At 38.1% G+C, this 17678-nt stretch overlaps 2 protein-coding genes across 6 annotated transcripts; both read left to right on the forward strand.

Annotated features, from left to right (window-relative positions):
* The first annotated feature begins 515 nt into the window (after nt 1-515).
* On the forward strand, nt 516-6702 carry paqr5a (progestin and adipoQ receptor family member Va). Of its 2 annotated transcripts, XM_027161274.2 has the most exons (10): nt 516-797; nt 1831-1934; nt 3542-3728; nt 3980-4107; nt 4883-5085; nt 5260-5386; nt 5466-5504; nt 5591-5687; nt 5790-5934; nt 6099-6702. In XM_027161274.2, the coding sequence occupies exons 3-10, from the start codon at nt 3675-3677 to the stop codon at nt 6410-6412; spliced, it is 1107 nt and encodes a 368-aa protein (XP_027017075.2). In that variant the 5' UTR covers nt 516-797; nt 1831-1934; nt 3542-3674; the 3' UTR covers nt 6413-6702. The 2 variants fall into 2 exon arrangements, with proteins under 2 accessions (XP_027017075.2, XP_027017076.2); XM_027161275.2 differs by lacking the exon at nt 1831-1934.
* A 1123-nt stretch (nt 6703-7825) lies between these two features.
* Nucleotides 7826-16726, forward strand: kif23 (kinesin family member 23). 4 transcript variants are annotated; one of them, XM_027162033.2, is made up of 24 exons: nt 7826-7974; nt 8414-8480; nt 8563-8691; nt 10096-10201; nt 10285-10421; nt 10533-10645; nt 10744-10914; nt 11133-11177; nt 11417-11529; nt 11666-11787; nt 11900-12002; nt 12095-12174; nt 12253-12372; nt 12456-12615; nt 12693-12854; nt 12950-13116; nt 13215-13388; nt 13676-13876; nt 14088-14345; nt 15284-15517; nt 15604-15692; nt 15801-15873; nt 15963-16033; nt 16141-16726. In XM_027162033.2, the coding sequence occupies exons 1-24, from the start codon at nt 7961-7963 to the stop codon at nt 16154-16156; spliced, it is 2925 nt and encodes a 974-aa protein (XP_027017834.1). In that variant the 5' UTR covers nt 7826-7960; the 3' UTR covers nt 16157-16726. The 4 variants fall into 4 exon arrangements, with proteins under 4 accessions (XP_027017834.1, XP_027017835.1, XP_027017836.1 ...); XM_027162034.2 differs by lacking the exon at nt 11133-11177; XM_027162035.2 differs by lacking the exon at nt 14088-14345 and having other exon boundaries at nt 7827-7974.
* The last annotated feature ends 952 nt before the right edge of the window (nt 16727-17678 follow it).

Genomic DNA, 17678 nt, shown 5'->3' on the forward strand with positions numbered 1-17678 from the left:
ATTTGGTTCCAGCTGTTTGTGACTCTCAAAAGTACAGACATCAATATCATTATGCTATACAAACTATACAAGACAATGCAGATGATGAGATACAATATAGACAGAATGAGTATTAAATATGAGTATAGTGTGCCTGTTGTGTGTATGTGATAAAATCTAATGAAAATAGAGTTAAATGGGGTTAAACTGAGTTAAAGATCCAATTAATCCATTATATCTTGACCCTTCTCTGTTTTTCTCTCACACATTTCCTGTCTGTCTGTCTGTCTGTCTGTCTGTCTGTCTCTCTCTCTCTCTCTCTCTCTCTCTCTCTGTCTCTCTCTCTCTCTCTGTCTCTCTCTCTCTCTCTCTCTCTCTCTGTCTCTCTCTCTCTCACTTTCACTCTCTCTCCCTCTTGATTGATAAAAATCTCTCTCTCTCTCTCTCTCTCTCTCTCTCTCTCACTTTCTTTCATTCATTCATATTCTCTCTCTCTCTCTCTCTCTCTCTCCCTCTCTCTCCCTTTCTTTCATTCATTCATATTCTCTCTCTCTCCACATGTTACTCTTATGGTGATTCATAACTCCAGTTACAGCTGGAACCAATAAAAAAAAACAAAAGACTGCACGTGAGCTTAGAAACGGCGCCGCGCAGAGAAGCGGCTCAGCCAATCAGATGGACTCTGGGAGCCACAGCTGACAACGAAAACAAAGAAAGCCACTCAGTTCAGCTCACTGCCAGGATGAAAAGGTGGAAGAAACTCTGGTCAGTTACCATTGCACGGGTCCACGGGTAGCACGCTTCTTCAGCTTGACATGGTAAGTAAATTCTCGACGTTTATTCTAATGTTTTCTTTTAGATAAATAGCTGCACCAGTCACGTGGCGTTCTTTATGTTTATGTTTTTATGTTTGACGTCTTGCCCATTAAAATGATTCAAATGTTTGTTTTTTTTAACACTTTGTAGCCAACAATATGTGGACCCCTGAAATCTGTGCATCTCTTTCCAAACCCATGTTCATAATAAATGTTAAGCTGTTTCCTCTTCACTTCCATAAGAGATTCCACTCTTTAGGGAATGTTTTCCATTATATTTTTTCTGTGTCTGTATGAGTTTTTGTCTTTACATATTTTCATATATGTATATCTTGCATTTTATATAAACACGTTATTTATATAATGCGTGTGTGTGTGTGTGTGTGTGTGTGTGTGTGTGTGTGTGTGTGTGTGTGTGTCATTTTATTTGTCATATGCAGAGTACATATTGCCAGAGACAATTGTACACTGAAATGAATTACTGTAAATCGTTAGTCACTGTGCTGTTGCCATAGTAATAACTTTAATCATTGTGTTGCACAACTAGCATTCCACTTGACAACAAATCATTTGTGTTGCTAAAAAGCCAGTCTATACTGGCCAGCCCTATTGCCACTATGCCACTATTCCTGGCATCTTGACATCTCTACGTAATTCATTATTTCATTGTCAGGCTAATCATTGCCCATTGCTTTGTGCTGTATTAACTTAATGTTCACTGTTTGTTACATTATGCAACATAGATTTGCCTAATGAACTTGGATTACAGAAAATATATACATATTGTAGTTTGCCTTCATCTAGTTCACAGTTCATTCATTCAGCTGACCCAAGCATTTTTATACAGCTTAAATAAAATGTGTATTTATACAGAATATAATCATGCAGATCAGCCATAACATGAAAACCATCTGCCTAATGTTATATACTGTATTGTTTGTCCAGCACATCTCACAAATGCTTGATCACATTCAGATCTGGAGAATTTGGAAGCCAAATGAATACCTTGAACTCTTTGTCATGTTTCTCCAACCAGTGCAGTGAAGTCTGGCAGTGGGTATTATCCTGCTGAAAGTGGCCACTGCCATTGTGAAAGACAGTTACCATGAAGGGGTGTACTTGGTCTGCAACAATGATCAGGTAGGTGGTACATGTCAAAGTAACACCCACATGAATGCCAGGACCAAAGGTTTCCCAGTAGAACATTGCTCAGGGCAGCACACTGCCTCCGCTTGTTTGCTTTCTTCTCATAGCGCATCCTGGTTCCATCTTTTCTCTAGAAGCCACAAACACATGCACCCAGCCATCCACATGATGCAAAAGAAAATGTAATTCATGTGATTCTTAGTGATTCATGGTCCAGTTGATGCTCACATAGACATCGTAGGTGCTTTTGATAGTTGACCGAGGTCAGCATGGGTGCTTTGATCGGTCTGCACAGCTCCACATGCTGCAACTTGCAATGCACTGTGTCTTATTATAGCCAATATGAACATTTTCAGAAAACTCTACTGCTGTAGCTTTTCTGTAGGATTGGACTTGACAAATTAGCTTTCACAAATCAATGAGCCTTGCACACTTCTGACCGTGTCGGCAGTTGTCCTTCCTTGGACGACTTCTGGTAGATACTAATCACTGCATACCAGGAACACCCCATAAGATCTGTTTGGAGATGCTCTGACCCAGTTGTCTATCCATTCAACTTTGCCCCTTGTCAAAGATACTGTAGATCCTTATACCTGCCCATTTTTCCTGCTTCCAACATATCAGCTTTGAGAACTGACTGTTCACAAGCCATATAATATATTCCAGCTCCCGAGCGGTGCCATTGTAACAAGAGCATTGATTGTGTTTACTTCACCTGTCAGATAGATCCCATAAGGGATAATTGTGTGTTATAGCAGCATGGTCAGTAACAAGATACAGCACACACACACATACAAGATACCTGGAATCCCTGTCACTGATGCTGCCATCCCAGCAGACTAGAACACCGTAAATGGCATTCACCACCACAGAGTGGAAGAAGATCTCCAGAATCTTGTTCCATACATTGAAATATCTGGGCTTCCTCAGAAAATAGTCTGCTCATTCCCTTATTGTATACAGTGTCAGTATTGTTCCTCCATTCCAGTCTGTTGTTTAATTGTACAGTTAGCAATAATTCCATGCTTCTCACTCGTGATGATTATGGGTTTAATCAAAGTTTTAATGCTCCTGAGGTCCACCACCATCTCCTTGGTCTTCATCACATTTAGGAGCAGGTAATTTCTAGTCCACAAAGTTCTACAGTAGTTTCAGTTCTCCAACTCCTGTCCATGCCTAATACACTCCACCACTGCAGGTTCATCAGAAAACATCTGCAGATGACATGATTCAGAGTTGTATTGAAAGTCTGGGTGTACAGAGTGTACAAGAATGGAGACAAGACAGTCCCCACCAGTGGTTTTAATGTTATGGCTGAACCTTGTGCGTGTGTGTGTGTGTGTGTCAGGCAAATTGAACACCACACTGAAAAAGAATCTTGCCTACGCAAGGCCTTTCATATACTGTATACATTTGCTTTGCCTGTTTCATAGTCAAGGTCTGTATTAACATCTACTATATTAACATCCTCCACTTTACTGGAAGTAAATCAAACAATTTTTATCTTTTTTTTTTTTTTTTTTGGATGATTTTGCCTGTATTTCACAGGCTGACATAGTCATATTATCTGGAATTGTCTTTTTTCTGCTCTGTTCCACCAGGTTTATATGCACAGGGGGCTAATTACACTGGGCGATTTATGAAAAAGGTGGAGCAAGTAAAGAGGACATTACAAGCACAGTTCAAGCCAGTTTCTCTCAACTTTTCAGTTTTTGTCTTGACTGTTAGTGGATTATGTTGAGCCTTATCAAACTACCTCGAGTCTTAACCATCAACCAAGTTCCAAAAGTAAGTTCATCTCATTTTGTAATGAACTGCTTTCTAAGACTAATGTTGTGCTAAAGCAGCCTTTTTTTACTCTGAGCTAATGTCTGTTTGTTTTAGAGAGGTTTAATCTGAGCAGTACATGTCTGTTCACAATGTGTAATGTTGTGAGGTCTCATTTTATTTTTCCTACAGTTATCCTTTACAGTGCTAGTTAATTTTTTCTCACATCTCAGATATTTGATCATCATTGATTACATACTCTTTATTTTCAGGTGTTCCATGAGGATGGGATCATATCTGGGTATCGGTATCCATATAGCTCAGCAAAAGACTGTGTTCTTAGCATCTTCCAGCTAACTAACGAAACCCTAAACATTTGGACCCACTTTCTTCCTACATGGTATGACCACAGTACCTTTATTTCACAAATTATACATGATATGGTGTGCTGTTCTAACCACCTTTATACCTTCAATTTAGATTTTCTTTAGTCATTTATTAATCAGTTACAATTTCAATATGTTGAATGAATGGCTTCTGACAGTAAAAACCAAGCCATGAATATGGACCTACTGAAAATATATAAGCTGTTACTATAGAAACAATAATGTTTTAGGTTACCTAAACTTTACCTAAACTGAAAAAGAATCAGCGCCTTCTGACTGACTAACATTGAGCATTTAACAAAACTGAGAAATTTATTATGACACAGAATAAGGGCAATTTATCTAGTAACTGCTATCAATCTTCTGATTTATGGCCACCTCTGAGATGCAACTATGACAATGTAGACTGAAGAATGTTTGTCACAAGTCCATCAAATATTACAGCCAAATACTGCATTCTCTACTTTCACATACTGTTTTGTCACTGATTCCAGAGTATACATCCAAGAAAGGATATCGGTTCTTTACAGGGCGTTGTGCACATGCACATTGTTCACATCATTTAGTGTAGCCAGTTTTCCTAATTGCATATTTTTGGGAGGTGGAAGGTTAAGATCAGGTCAGCCTGAACGCTACCCATTGTGCCATCATGTAACACACAAACCTAAAAATAATTTAGAATGTAAATAACTCCTATAAATTATTTACTGTCACTTTATTATTCTTTAAGTAATCTAAGTCGAGTAAATCTTTTAAGGATAGAAGTGTTTAAATGTGCTGCTTTGCTAGGTTCTTCTTGTGGAAGCTCCTTATGGTGCTAATGGAGGAAGACTGGCAGGACTCCTACTGTTGGCCTCTACTGGTTTTCCAGCTGTCCTGCTGCTTGTACCCCCTGGCTTCCAGCTGTGCACACACCTTCAGTACCATGTCTGAAAGTGCCAGACACGTCTGCTTTTTCTTTGACTACGGAGCATTAAGCTTCTACAGTTTAGGTCAGGTTGGAATTCATCATGTGTTGAATACTGATTTTATAAAAATGAATTATTGACATCTCAAATAATACTAAAATATTATTTTACATTTATATTATAAATTATTTGTGCAAAATTACTCTGTTGTAATTAACCAAAGTGATTATTTATTATGTTTTTGATTTGAAAGTCTAGGTTCTGCCATTACATACTCTTCCTATATATTTCCTGAGAAATGGGTGAACAGCGTTTTCCATAAATACTACATTACCGCTGCCATGCTCAACTCTGTCCTCTCAACTGGACTGGCCTGTTACTCAAGGTAAAGTTGATGATACAGAATAAAACACTACCTTGACATTTTCCACATTTATACTATAATCAGTACTTTGTTTTTTTAGGCTTGGATTGCCTTTTATTGAGTACCATATAAATACAAGGTAATTTTACTTGTCAATTTCCTAATCATATGTTTGAAATTACATAAATATTTTATACTTTTAATATTTGAATCTATTTTTAATAGGCCTGTTGAGAAAAGACGAGTGAAACTAGGGAAAATTCTGCGGATTTTGTCCTTTGCATATCCATATCTCTTTGATAATATCCCTTTATTCTATAGGGTGGGTTCTTGCCAGACCTAATTATTCATCATTATTAATCTTATGGAATTGCCAGTTGTGTGTTCCAGATATCATTTTTGATTAACTTGTCTGGCCATGCAGATTTTTGTATGTGTTGGAGAGGATTGCACGGTTAATGAAGCCACAATGGTTCACTACCAGCACACTGCACTGGCACTACTTACAGGATTCCTCTTTGCCTCACACCTACCTGAACGCCTGGCACCTGGGAGTTTTGATTATATAGGTACTCTTTAACAATCAGTTGAACACACATTTATATATAATCACAAATTATACAGTACATACTTACCTAGCACTTTATTAGGAACACTTACACATTCATGCAGTTCTCCAATCACTTATCATGTTAGTTGTATGCTTTAATGTGTTTTTTTTTCCCCCCCACAGGACACAGTCACCAGCTATTTCATGTCTTCGCCATCATTGGCACATACTTCCAGCTCAGTGCAGTTGAGTTAGACATGACCTTAAGGAAGCAATGGCTTCTGACTCATTCACAACCCATAACCTTCAGCAACACAGTGGGTGCAGCATTGCTTTGTGCAGCCTGCAGTCTTTGTATAATCTATGTCTTCAGTAAGGCACTTTTCTGCACACAGATTTGGATGGACAATGATTTGAAAAGGTCACATTTTGCTGCAGTTTCTGACTCACAGCATGCAAACACATGTTTTATTTTAAGACAGGAAAAATTAAGGTGAAGGGTTTTTTTTATGGACTGAAGACCTCTACCCACAAGACAATGCTCTCTGTTAATTATTGGGATCTCCTGTTGGAGCTCTGTTGAGTAGGATTTTTGCAATAGAAATTGAAAAAAGAAATGAGGATTTGTGCTGTGCCTTTCAATGGATTGTGTTTACAATTATGTCACAGTATATGATTGTTTTTTAATTGCCTTAAATATTTATGTACAATGTTTTTATTGATTTCTGTGAAATTCTGTTACTTTGTATACTATTTATTTTCTTTATAAATAAACTGTTTTAATTGATGTTGCTCTGATTTATTAGGATTTCTAAGGATATTATTAGCATGATTGGAATATCAGTTTTTAATTGATATTTGAAAGAATGTTTCAAACAAGAAAATATTAGTAATTTTCCTCATTTAACATTTTTCAGCCCAATTAAACCAATTCATCATCTCTTTACCACGTTATCCTTTCAGGACAATGTCACCATTATAATTAAATTGCAAGCATATAAGATAATATAAGAAAATAATTCAGTTCAAATGTATTTGTATAGCGCTTTTTACAATTGACATTGTCTCAAAACAGCTTTACAGAACATAAACATAGAACAAAGTGTTATTATAAAGAATAATAGAAAGATTAATAGAATAAAAATTCAATATTAATATTAGATATATTTAGGTGTGTATGTATTTATCCCCAATGAGCAAGTCTGAGGTGACTCAGGTGACTATGGGGAGGAAAAGCTCCCTTGAATGGTAAAGGAAGAAACCTTGAAAGGAACCAGACTCAAAGGGGAACCTCCTCATACGTGTGATTATAAACATACAGTCGTTGTTTTAGGTTGTTGTCCTCAAAATAATTAGCGTCCTCGGTTCCCATCTCTCAAGGTTTTTTCTTGGTTCTCATCTCAGTAGGTCGCTAAGAGTTAAACATCGGTGAGTTATTCTCTCTGCAAATGTACTATTATTTTAACCCACTTGTTTTTTTTTTCAGCTCGATATTAACTTTTGGTGTATTTTGATTTATTTTAATTATGATTTGAATTTTGACCAATAAACAATTTAGTGATGATTTAAATCTAATAAACATCGAATTTTGGTGTCTCAATCTTCCTCATGTTGTCTTCTTATTTATTATACATACAAATTGTAGCTGAGGCTTAGGTAAGATAAACCCTAAACCCATAGATGGGCTTAAATAAGTCCACAATAATTTATATTTAAATTCTACATTATAATTCAAGTAGTCTCATAACCACAATATATATTTTAAAGGTTGTTTTTATTCTGATTTGTATTTTTGCTTGCATGGCATAAACAACGGGTTGATGAAAAGATTTACTAGACTGTAGATTGTAAACAATCGAAATAGCATATCGGATATGACGTAAAAAGAAGAGGCGGGGTGTCCTGTATGAACGGCCCCTTTTGCTGAGCTCTGATTGGTGCGATTTGAAAAATATGTTTGTCGGTTGACGGAGGGAGCGAACTTTGAATTTCTGAGTGGAGAACAGGAAGCTAAGCTAACGGCGTCGGAACAAAAAGAAGCTAAGATGCTAAGGCCAGTGTGAGTATCGGGCTTTATTTCACTGAAAAGTTTTTTCTGTGGGAAATATTTGTTAGAAATGCTTGTGTCTTCTGTTTCGCCTTCTCGTTTAGTAAGGAGAATGTGTAAAAACAGAAAACACTTAAGTTCAGCCATCTTGGACTGGTCAGGATTGTAGCTAGGGGACAAATCTAGGTCAATTTTGTAACCCAAAGCCATTAATCTAATCTTATTTTAGTGTTTGTTTGTTTTTTCCACCTGGGAACCTTTTAGTGTTGATTTACTTTTATGTTTATGTGCGAGCTAAATTTATACACTGATGTCAATCGAGCAAGAAAAACAAACAAAATCAAACAAAATCTCCAACAAGTTGTTTATCGGTTATGTTTTATGTATTATACATCTTAGCATTTAGGTTGCTTCATTCGGCTTTTTTCTAGTTCTTCTTTTTTAATTACAGAAAGGGTAAAACCCCCAGAAGAGCTCCTCCTAAAAAACCTACAAACAACCTGAAGGATCCTGTCGGAGTGAGTACATGTATGCTGATTCTGAGCTTATCACTAATGGGCAATAGAAGGTGTTTTAATAAGAGAGTGTTTGTGTGTGCAGGTGTACTGTCGTGTGCGTCCACTGGGTGCAGAAAATGAAGAGTGTTGCATTGAGGTGATCAGCAGTTCTACCATCCAGCTCCATGCCCCTGATGGCCTCAAAGCCAATAGAAATGGGGAGTTTAAAGAGGTTTGTGCATATTTGTGGTTTGAAAATCTTGCCATTGTGTTGCCATTCCGATAGAATGTTAACGCATCTAGAGATCTACCAGCTCCAGTTAGACTCTGCAATACTAAAGAGGAGATGCAAACTGTATGGTTATAATCACATCCTCCAGTGTCACTCGTATGAGGACGAGGTTCTCCTTTGAGCCCAAGGTTTCTTCCTTTACCATCTAAGGGAGTTTTTTCTAACTACAGTCACCTCAGACTTGCTCATTGGGGATAAATACAAACACATTTAAATGTCTAAAATTAATCATGATTTTTTATTATTATATTAATTTTTCTATTATTTTTTTATAATAAACTTTTGTTCTAAGTTTATGTTCTGTAAAGCTGCTTTGAGACCATGGCAATTGTAAAAAGCTCTATACAAATAAACTTGAATTGAAATTGAATTAATGGCAACATTCTATTAGATATCCCCAGCTGATGCCTACGATAATTACAGAATTCTAAAACTACATGACCTCCAATACGAACGATAAACCCTTGTACGGTACAAGACACCAAGACTACAAAATTTCAACTCAATATTGAACATACAAGATGATTACATATATAAGGGGTTGTGGGTGTATATGATTTGGATTCAGTTTGGCCAGCGGGAATAGGTGTTTGTCTTCAATGTTTAATGCCTCAATACAATGCATTGGTGATCTCAATCATTTGAGTATTTGTGTACTTCTCAATTCACATACACATCTCATTGTTGGTAAAAGATGGGCTGGTTTGGTTATATCAGAAACTCCTGATCTCTTGGAACAGTCTCAACAGAGTTAGTATATGTAAATGTTACAGATTTAATAATTGAATCCGTTAATGCACTCATGTCGATTGATACTTGTGTATATAATTCATTCAAAGAGATGCTACGCTACACATGCATTTTTTTAATGAACAAAATATGTAAAATACAAAAAAAAGACACAGCAAATGATATGAGTGTAATTTTTTTATTCCTTTTTTAAGCATTGACCATTTGCCATACAATCTGTGATTAATTTTTTTTTTTTAAACCAAAGATAGGACGGTATCCGATAAACTTGAACAATTGGATGCCTGGTGCTTAATAAGCATGTTTTAATCAAGACATTGCATCTTGGAAGTATCACATACTTTGGAAGTCATTCTAGTGTGATGCTCTTCACAATTTGAACACAATCAAATAATGAACATAACAATGAATGTGTTCTAGCCTAAATGAAATGACTGATGCTGAGAGTGCCTAACAACATAGTCCAAATAATCAGTACAACACTTCAGACCAGGCTGTTATAGAAAAATATTACACTTTAGCCCCCTGGTGTGTTGTGTTATTTGAATATAATCCAATATGCGCTCATTGTAGCATTTTTCCTTTTTTTTCCAGACCCAGTATTCCTTCAAGAAGGTTTTTGGAATTAAAACCTCACAGATGGAATTGTTTGAGGATGTTGCAAAACCTCTTGTAGAAGATCTTATTCATGGCAAAAATGGTATTGAATAATTCACTTGGCAGTAAATATGAAATGGTTTCATTTTATAAATATTGATGCACTTTTGCCCTTTTCCATATTAGGTCTTCTATTTACCTATGGTGTCACTGGCAGTGGAAAAACCTACACAATGACTGGTTCCCCTGGCCAAGGTGGGCTGCTGCCTCGCTCTCTGGACATGATCTTCAACAGCATTGGTCCCTACCAGGCCAAAAGATTTGTATGTAGAAATTTTGCAGTGTTTTATAATAATTTTTTCCCCTCTTTCTGTTGATGGTGTTCTGTAATGTGTACTTCAATTTATTTAATTATTTATTGGTTTATTTTTCAGGTCTTTAAGCCAGATGATAAGAATGGCATGGAAGTGCAAAACCAAGTGGATGCTCTTTTGGAACGACAGAAACAAGAGAGTCAGACATCTGTACCAAAGACTCCATCCTCAAGGTACATAACACTTCAATCTTAATACGATGTGTCGACAGATTATTTTTGTCAGATTACCCTGTTTCATCTTCTCATCTTTTTTTTCTTTTTTTTTGCAGGCAAAGAATTGATCCAGAGTTTGCTGACATGATCAATCCAGAAGAAGCCTGTAAGGCTTCAGCAGTGGATGAAGACAGTAGCTACAGTGTGTTTGTCTCTTACATAGAGATATACAATAACTACATCTATGATCTCCTTGAGGAGGTGCCATATGACCCAATTAGGCCCAAGTAAGATCATTGTATGCTGCTGGTTATTTTGGATTTTGTTTGCTTTTATTTATATATGCAAAAGTAATGATTAACATGTACATGTGTGACAAATAGAGGCTCTGGTTGTATATGATAAATGCTCTCTTAATAATATGGCCCTACTTTCTCTTTTTGGACATTAATAAGTATGTCATACTTTAAGCTTTGCAGTTTAAATGTTTGTGTTCCTTTGTTAGGTGGAATGGTGCAGGGACTCCTCTGAGGCTCAACACTGAGTTCATGTACGTGACCAGTGGATAACGCCTGTAGATAGACAGAATCTTTAGCAAAATATCCAGTCAGCCGTCACTGTGTACTTGTGGTGTGCAATGCTGGGCTTTCCCTGCTGCTTTTTAGCTTCTAGACAATGCTTTGCAACTTTATCACCCATTGCAGCATGGCTTTTTATTAGTTTTTATTGTTTTGGTCCTTGTTTGCCACTAAACATAAAGTTCGTTGCTGATGTATTTGGTTCTTTTAGACCACCACAGTCAAAGATTTTACGTGAAGATCAAAACCACAACATGTATGTGGCTGGATGCACAGAACTTGAAGTGAAATCAACAGAGGAAGCGTTTGAAGTCTTTTGGAGAGGTGAGTTGAAATGCCTGCAGTTGATGTTCCTATACACAATATCCTCTCCAACACTGATTTTATATTTTCCCCTTTTAATTATTATTATTATTATTATTATTATTATCATTATTGTTTTTTAAATGTTCGCCACCAGGTCAAAAGAAGCGGAGGATTGCAAACACTCAGTTAAACCGTGAGTCCAGCAGATCACACAGTGTCTTCATCATTAAACTTGCACAAGCTCCACTAGATGCAGATGGAGACAATATCCTTCAGGTAAATAGTTATGCATGCATGCATGCATGCACAATTGATTAAAGGAAGGGTTTAGGACAATCTGACCCTTTTTCTACTGTTAGGTCAACTTTTTTTTTAAATTTCCTTGCAGGATAAGAACCAGGTGAATGTGAGTCAGTTGTGTCTGGTGGATCTGGCTGGCAGTGAACGCACAAGCAGAACCCGTGCAGAGGGCAGTCGCCTTCGGGAAGCAGGTTAGTTGTCTCCATTGTAAAAGTAAATTTTATTTAAAATTCTAAAGCCTGTGTTTAATATGCAATGCACTGGTCATTTTGTTTCTCTCCAGGCAACATCAATCAGTCTCTGATGACTCTCCGCACATGCATTGAAGTGCTCAGAGAGAATCAGATGTGTGGAACAAATAAGGTACACCCCCCTTCCCCCTCCCCATTTACTACATGGTGTAGTGTTGTGGTGTAATGATGTACACCTTTTTTTTCTCAGATGGTTCCCTACAGAGACTCTAAGGTGACCCATCTGTTTAAAAACTATTTTGATGGTGAGGGGAAAGTCAGAATGGTGGTCTGTGTGAACCCTAAGGCTGATGATTATGAAGAAACAATGGTAAGCGAATACTGATAATGTTTGTGTTTGAGTTCTGACATTCAGTATTGTGGTTCTGTAATTGTGTTCTTTGCGTGCGTCAGCTGGTGATGCGGTTTGCTGAGATGACACAAGAAGTAGAAGTGGCACGACCTGTTGACAGGCCCATCTATGGCTTTGCTGCAGGACGCCGACAGAGAAACCAGGCCTTCAAAGAAGAACTGTCTCGTCGGCTAGAGGAACGTGGAGGCCCCGTAGATGCAGGTATTGCTTATTCTCTTGTACAGAATATCGTCTCTAAGCAGGGAGGAAGTTATTAATGATTGTAATTTTCTATCCAGAACCTTCCACAAGCCTGAACCAGCTGGTGCAAAATATGCCTCCACTGCCTTCCTGTGAAATCTCTGACCCTACAGATGACCATACACTTCCTAGATTAATTGAGGCCTTGGAGAAGCGGCATAGGATCCGTCAGATGATGACTGAAGAGTACAACAAATCGGGTATATATATATATTTTTTTTATAGCAGTAAAATTTTGCATTATGCTATTTTGAAGGTACATACAAATATTTATTTATATATTAAATATTTATAGCCAATATGCTGAAGTCAATGCTTCAAGAACTCGATGGCAACCTGATTTCCAAAGAGAATTTTATCCATGACCAACGGAGCAAGCTTGGTGAGAAGGACAAAATGATCCAGAACCAGAAAAATGAGATTGATCGCCTGGAGAAGAAATCCAAGATGCTGGAGTATAAGGTAATTCTGAAGAATCAAATCAACAACTGTATACTCTTTATAAGTTGTGAACCCACAAACATGGGTTGTGAGCTTAAGCCTGCTTTCTTGGTGTCCAGATTGACATCCTGCAGAAAACCACAAATATCTATGAGGAGGATAAGCGGACCTTACAGCAGGAGCTAGAGAGCAGAGAACAAAGGTTGCAGCGGGAGCTTTCTGAAAAGAAACGAATGGAGGCACGCATGCAAGGGTTTGTCTCGGACGAAAAGCTCAGGTGGCAGAAGGAGTGTGTGAGTAGACTTACTGTGTTTGCCTCTCATTTGCAGACTATATTTGAAAATGTTCTGGTTGAACTGATGAACATTTGATTGCTTCTCATAGATGTACATTTTATTTCAGTATCTTCTGCCAGTGTATACTCTGCGATCTGACAATTTCTTTATTAAATTAGAATATTTCATACACTGTTGGTCTGTTTCCTGGGATGTGATTTTGCCTAAGCCCTGTGTTACCCTCTAAAGCCTATCAGGTTAAATTCTGAGCAGGTTTTGACTTGAATCTTTGTGTTCATTTTCAGGAGAGGCGGGTAAATGCCAAGGAACTGGAAATGCAGAACAAGCTTTGGGTAAAGGATGAAAAGCTAAAGCAGCTCAAAGCTATAGTAACAGAGAGCAAAGCAGACACACGACCAGACACACGACCGGATAAACCCCAGCGACCTTCCAGAGAAAAGGACAGAGTTCCTGCAAAGAGATCTGCCTCGCCTTCACCGATGCCTGTATGTCATTAATTTATAACCTATGCTCTTTTTGCACTTGCATCATTCTTGTCTATAAGATTAGCATACTTTTTGTGCAGAAAATTTCAGAATCAGTTACAGAACTTGTGCTTTCATGCTGTTTGTTGCTTAAACAAATGACATGCATGTGATCCATGTATACTAACTGAAATGTGTGCAGTCTAATTTCACTGCTCCCTTTTCCTGTCAGGCCTCAGAATATATCCATCACAAAGTTGTCAGGGCAGCCCCGCTTTCTTCCAGCACTAGCAGTGTGTCTGTGGCCTCCTGCATCTCAGAATGGGAGCAGCGAACACCACAGGCCAATAGGCAGGGCAGCCCCTCCCCTCCCCAGGGTAGAAGCAGAGTTCAGGGTCTTCCTGGAAGCCTTAGCAGGAGGAAAGGCAGATGCTGGGCCAGAGACTATGAGGTGCCAGCAGATGCAGACCTAGAGGAGAGTGGTTACAGGGTCAGTGCTGTATCATGCTGTAGTTGTAGGGTAGTGCTTCCTTGATACTAACATAGTGCTTGCAAAACTTTGTGTTTTAAATATGTTGCTTGATGGCTGCACTCCTATAAATTGTGTTGCTAATTATTACATGGCCATGTTTTATGTCCTGTTTTGCACTTTAACCAAATTAAATGCATTCTACTTTAAAGGTGGGGTGCACAATGTTTAAAAATGCTTTAGAAAACTGAGTCGGGCCGACAAAGGTGTAGCCAATGAACGGAAAGGGGCGTGTCTTGTCAATATGTGGTGGAGAGTGTTCAGTGCGCATGCCTGACATTAGCAGAAAGCGATTGAAACACTGACATGGTGGATAAAAACGAAAAGCGAAAAAAGGCTTACGATGAGGCAAGAAGCAGGAGAGAACTGAACATCTTCCACATAAAATGGAGCTAAACCTTTCACGGTACAACACACAGTACTACTAAAACATATTTGTGTTACCATAGTATTACTCTGAGTTGATTTATTGATAAAAAAAAATATCCCCTCGGCCAGCTGCCCCAGCAGGTTCCGCCATAATAATTGCCTGGGTTACACATGTATGTGTGTGGCAGAGCTAAAACAGGGGTGACACCCAGTTCGGTTAGGGTTGTGTTTCTTTAGGTGATTTCAAATGTCAACATTGGCTCTCAAACATCGTGCACCCCACCTTTTAAAGCAGGTCATCTCTTGAACACGGAGTAGCAGAATCCTAGTGTATATCATGGCTTGCCAGTATTACCAGATTTATCTTGCTTTAGAATGTGTATTGGACTACTTTTGCTTTTCTGTAAGTGTTTGTAGCATGTTTGTAGCATGTACTCTCTTTTTTTACTATGCTTTGATAGAAAATTAGAACTTTCCACTAACCTGTTGTCTGGGCCATATCCTGACTGATGCATGTTTTGGTTTTATAGACTGGGCCGGCGGTTCGGCCTCTGCACAGGCGCTCACAATCAGCTGGTGGCGAGAGATGGGTAGATCACAAACCTACCACCAATGTGGAACTTGACACCGTCATGCAGCCCAGCGTTCCCAATTCCATCAAGGTTAATACTCCCAGCGAGAAAGCCCTGTCCAAGTGTGATAAATACATGCTGACACACCAGGAAGTGGCCTCTGATGGAGAGATCCAGACTAAGCTCATTAAGGTGCTTTGACATGTCTAATTTAGCCTGTTTAGCATTTGATGGGGAGATACCTGAAGTCCCCAACCAATAAGATGTTTGTTTTTCAGGGTGAAGTGTTCAAAACTAGAAGTGGTGGACAAGCGGTTCAGTTCACTGATATTGAAACACTAAAACAAGAAAATGCTGTTGGTCCAAGGTGAATATTAGAAAAGCACAACAAAAGCACACTGTATTGTATACAGAAAATCATAGTGGTCACTGTATTTCACACATTAAGCTATGCTATGTATGTGTTTCGCTACAGCCGTAAAAGGAGATCATCAGAAAACCGTCAGGATGAGCGTAAGGATGGTGACTGGACAGATGTAGAGACCAGGGTAAGAGTGCTCTGCCTTTTTTTAAATGGCAGTTTAATCGCTGAATATCATGGCTGTTCAAACCCACTCTTTGTTTCTGCCCTTTTTAGTGTGCTGTGGCTGTAGAGATGAGGGCTGGCTCGAACCTGGGACCCGGATATCAACATCATGGATATCCAAAGTAAGTTATTTTTCTCATCATATTTCCCGCTTGCATTTAGTCCAACCATTGAACAAAAATTGTATTGAGCACTTAAACTGAACAGAATCTCACGTTTTGTCTTGCAGACGCAGAAAGCCCTAAGCATCGCTACTGTGATGCTATCACAGTCAAGAGTCCTTCCTTCTTGAAATCTCCCATCACTGTGCAATACTTTCTACTATTTAACTTTTTAAGAATATACTTTTATATGACACTTTTATATATAGGCCTGTATATACAAGTTCACCAAAGTGGTTTTGTGATGTAATGCATTTTCAACTTTAGTGTTACCATCAGATATTCAGACCTAATTTAATCAAGTCCTCAGAGTAACTTGAGACAAATGGTGTGGTATGGTGTCTTATTTCCCCGCTGACCCTCAAGTGTATAAATCATATCTATAATCCTTTCCTATTTCTTGTAATAGGCTGTTTCTGAAGTAGGGTAATCCTATGAATGTACTAGTCTGGATTGTGCTTTCTGATTCGAACCTCATTGAGTGCAATTTTGATTGTAGTTAAATTCTTAGCAAAGCACTGTTTTCTCACTTGTATTTTATAACTACAGCTTGTGCAACATTGAACACCGTGGCATTCACAGTACACATGGACTGTTAATAGCAATTCTTTTGGATGTTATTTTCACTTAAACTGAATACTCATGTACTCGTTACTTTGAAATTATTTCTTTTTCACTGAATTGACCGAAGAGGGCAGCAATACACTTTTGTCTTTAAAAGAAAACACTGTTTATTTATAGTGATAGGACTTAAATCTAGTACCTAGATAAAGAAAGACACATTAAAGCATGGCTCATTAATAAATGCTGGCTATCTAAAACCTGTGCAGGTCTATTTATAAAGGCCTGATGCTCAGCTGAAATTGTTCCAAATTGTGCAGAAACTAGAGAAACTTAAGTTTGGACTAGATAATAAGATGCATTTTGAAGAAAGCAAGATTTAACAACTTTATTAAAAAAAAAAAGTGAATCTGTTCAACACTGCATGCTGGTGCTGTCTGGTGGTCAAAATGAGGAAGTGCAGATAATCTGCATGTTGGTACAGTAGAGGCTAGCGCATAGACAACCTTTGTTTATTCAGGTTTATGCTATATGTGAGAAGAAGGAAAATCAGTTAGATTTAATACAAGAATTAGGTTTAGCCAGCACAGAAAAAAAGAATGAAACTACTGCTGTACTAAACAAGCCATGGAATGAGGTAAGAGTTGTTAATGATGCATTGTGAGCTCAAATAATCAGTGGCCTCATGGCATGGGTAAAGGAATCACATCTATTTTGAAGGAACTTCGTCATGCAGCAAGACAATGATCCAAATCACACTGCCAACTCAACAAATAACGTGTGTGCATGTAAAGACGTACTATGCAATAAAAGTATGCAAGTACTGGGATTTATTTCCTTACTAATCTTTAACTGCACAGTTTGGGTGTCCATGATAGCCTCAGATTCTTGTTCTTGGCCTAAAGGAGTAGATCCTGATGTGACCTTAAGCTGTTGTAGCAGATCTGAATCAAGGGTAAAGTTTTTCACATTCTAAGATGCTTTTCTTCTCACCACAGTTTACATAAGTTGTTGTATCCTTCTTGGGACCTCCGATCCACAGAAC

Source organism: Tachysurus fulvidraco, chromosome 13 (genome assembly GCF_022655615.1).
Source record: "Tachysurus fulvidraco isolate hzauxx_2018 chromosome 13, HZAU_PFXX_2.0, whole genome shotgun sequence".
Taxonomy (NCBI): Eukaryota; Metazoa; Chordata; class Actinopteri; order Siluriformes; family Bagridae; genus Tachysurus; species Tachysurus fulvidraco.

Coding starts and splice junctions, on each gene's coding strand:
- paqr5a (XM_027161274.2), top strand. CDS start 3,675: ATGTTGAGCCTTATCAAACTACCTCGAGTCTTAACCATCAACCAAGTT. Junction 5,387..5,465: donor GGACTGGCCTGTTACTCAAG/GTAAAGTTGATG, acceptor TTGTTTTTTTAG/GCTTGGATTGCCTTTTATTG. Junction 5,688..5,789: donor ATATCCCTTTATTCTATAGG/GTGGGTTCTTGC, acceptor CTGGCCATGCAG/ATTTTTGTATGTGTTGGAGA.
- kif23 (XM_027162033.2), top strand. Junction 11,788..11,899: donor ATGGAGACAATATCCTTCAG/GTAAATAGTTAT, acceptor ATTTCCTTGCAG/GATAAGAACCAGGTGAATGT. Junction 15,518..15,603: donor TCCAGACTAAGCTCATTAAG/GTGCTTTGACAT, acceptor TTTGTTTTTCAG/GGTGAAGTGTTCAAAACTAG.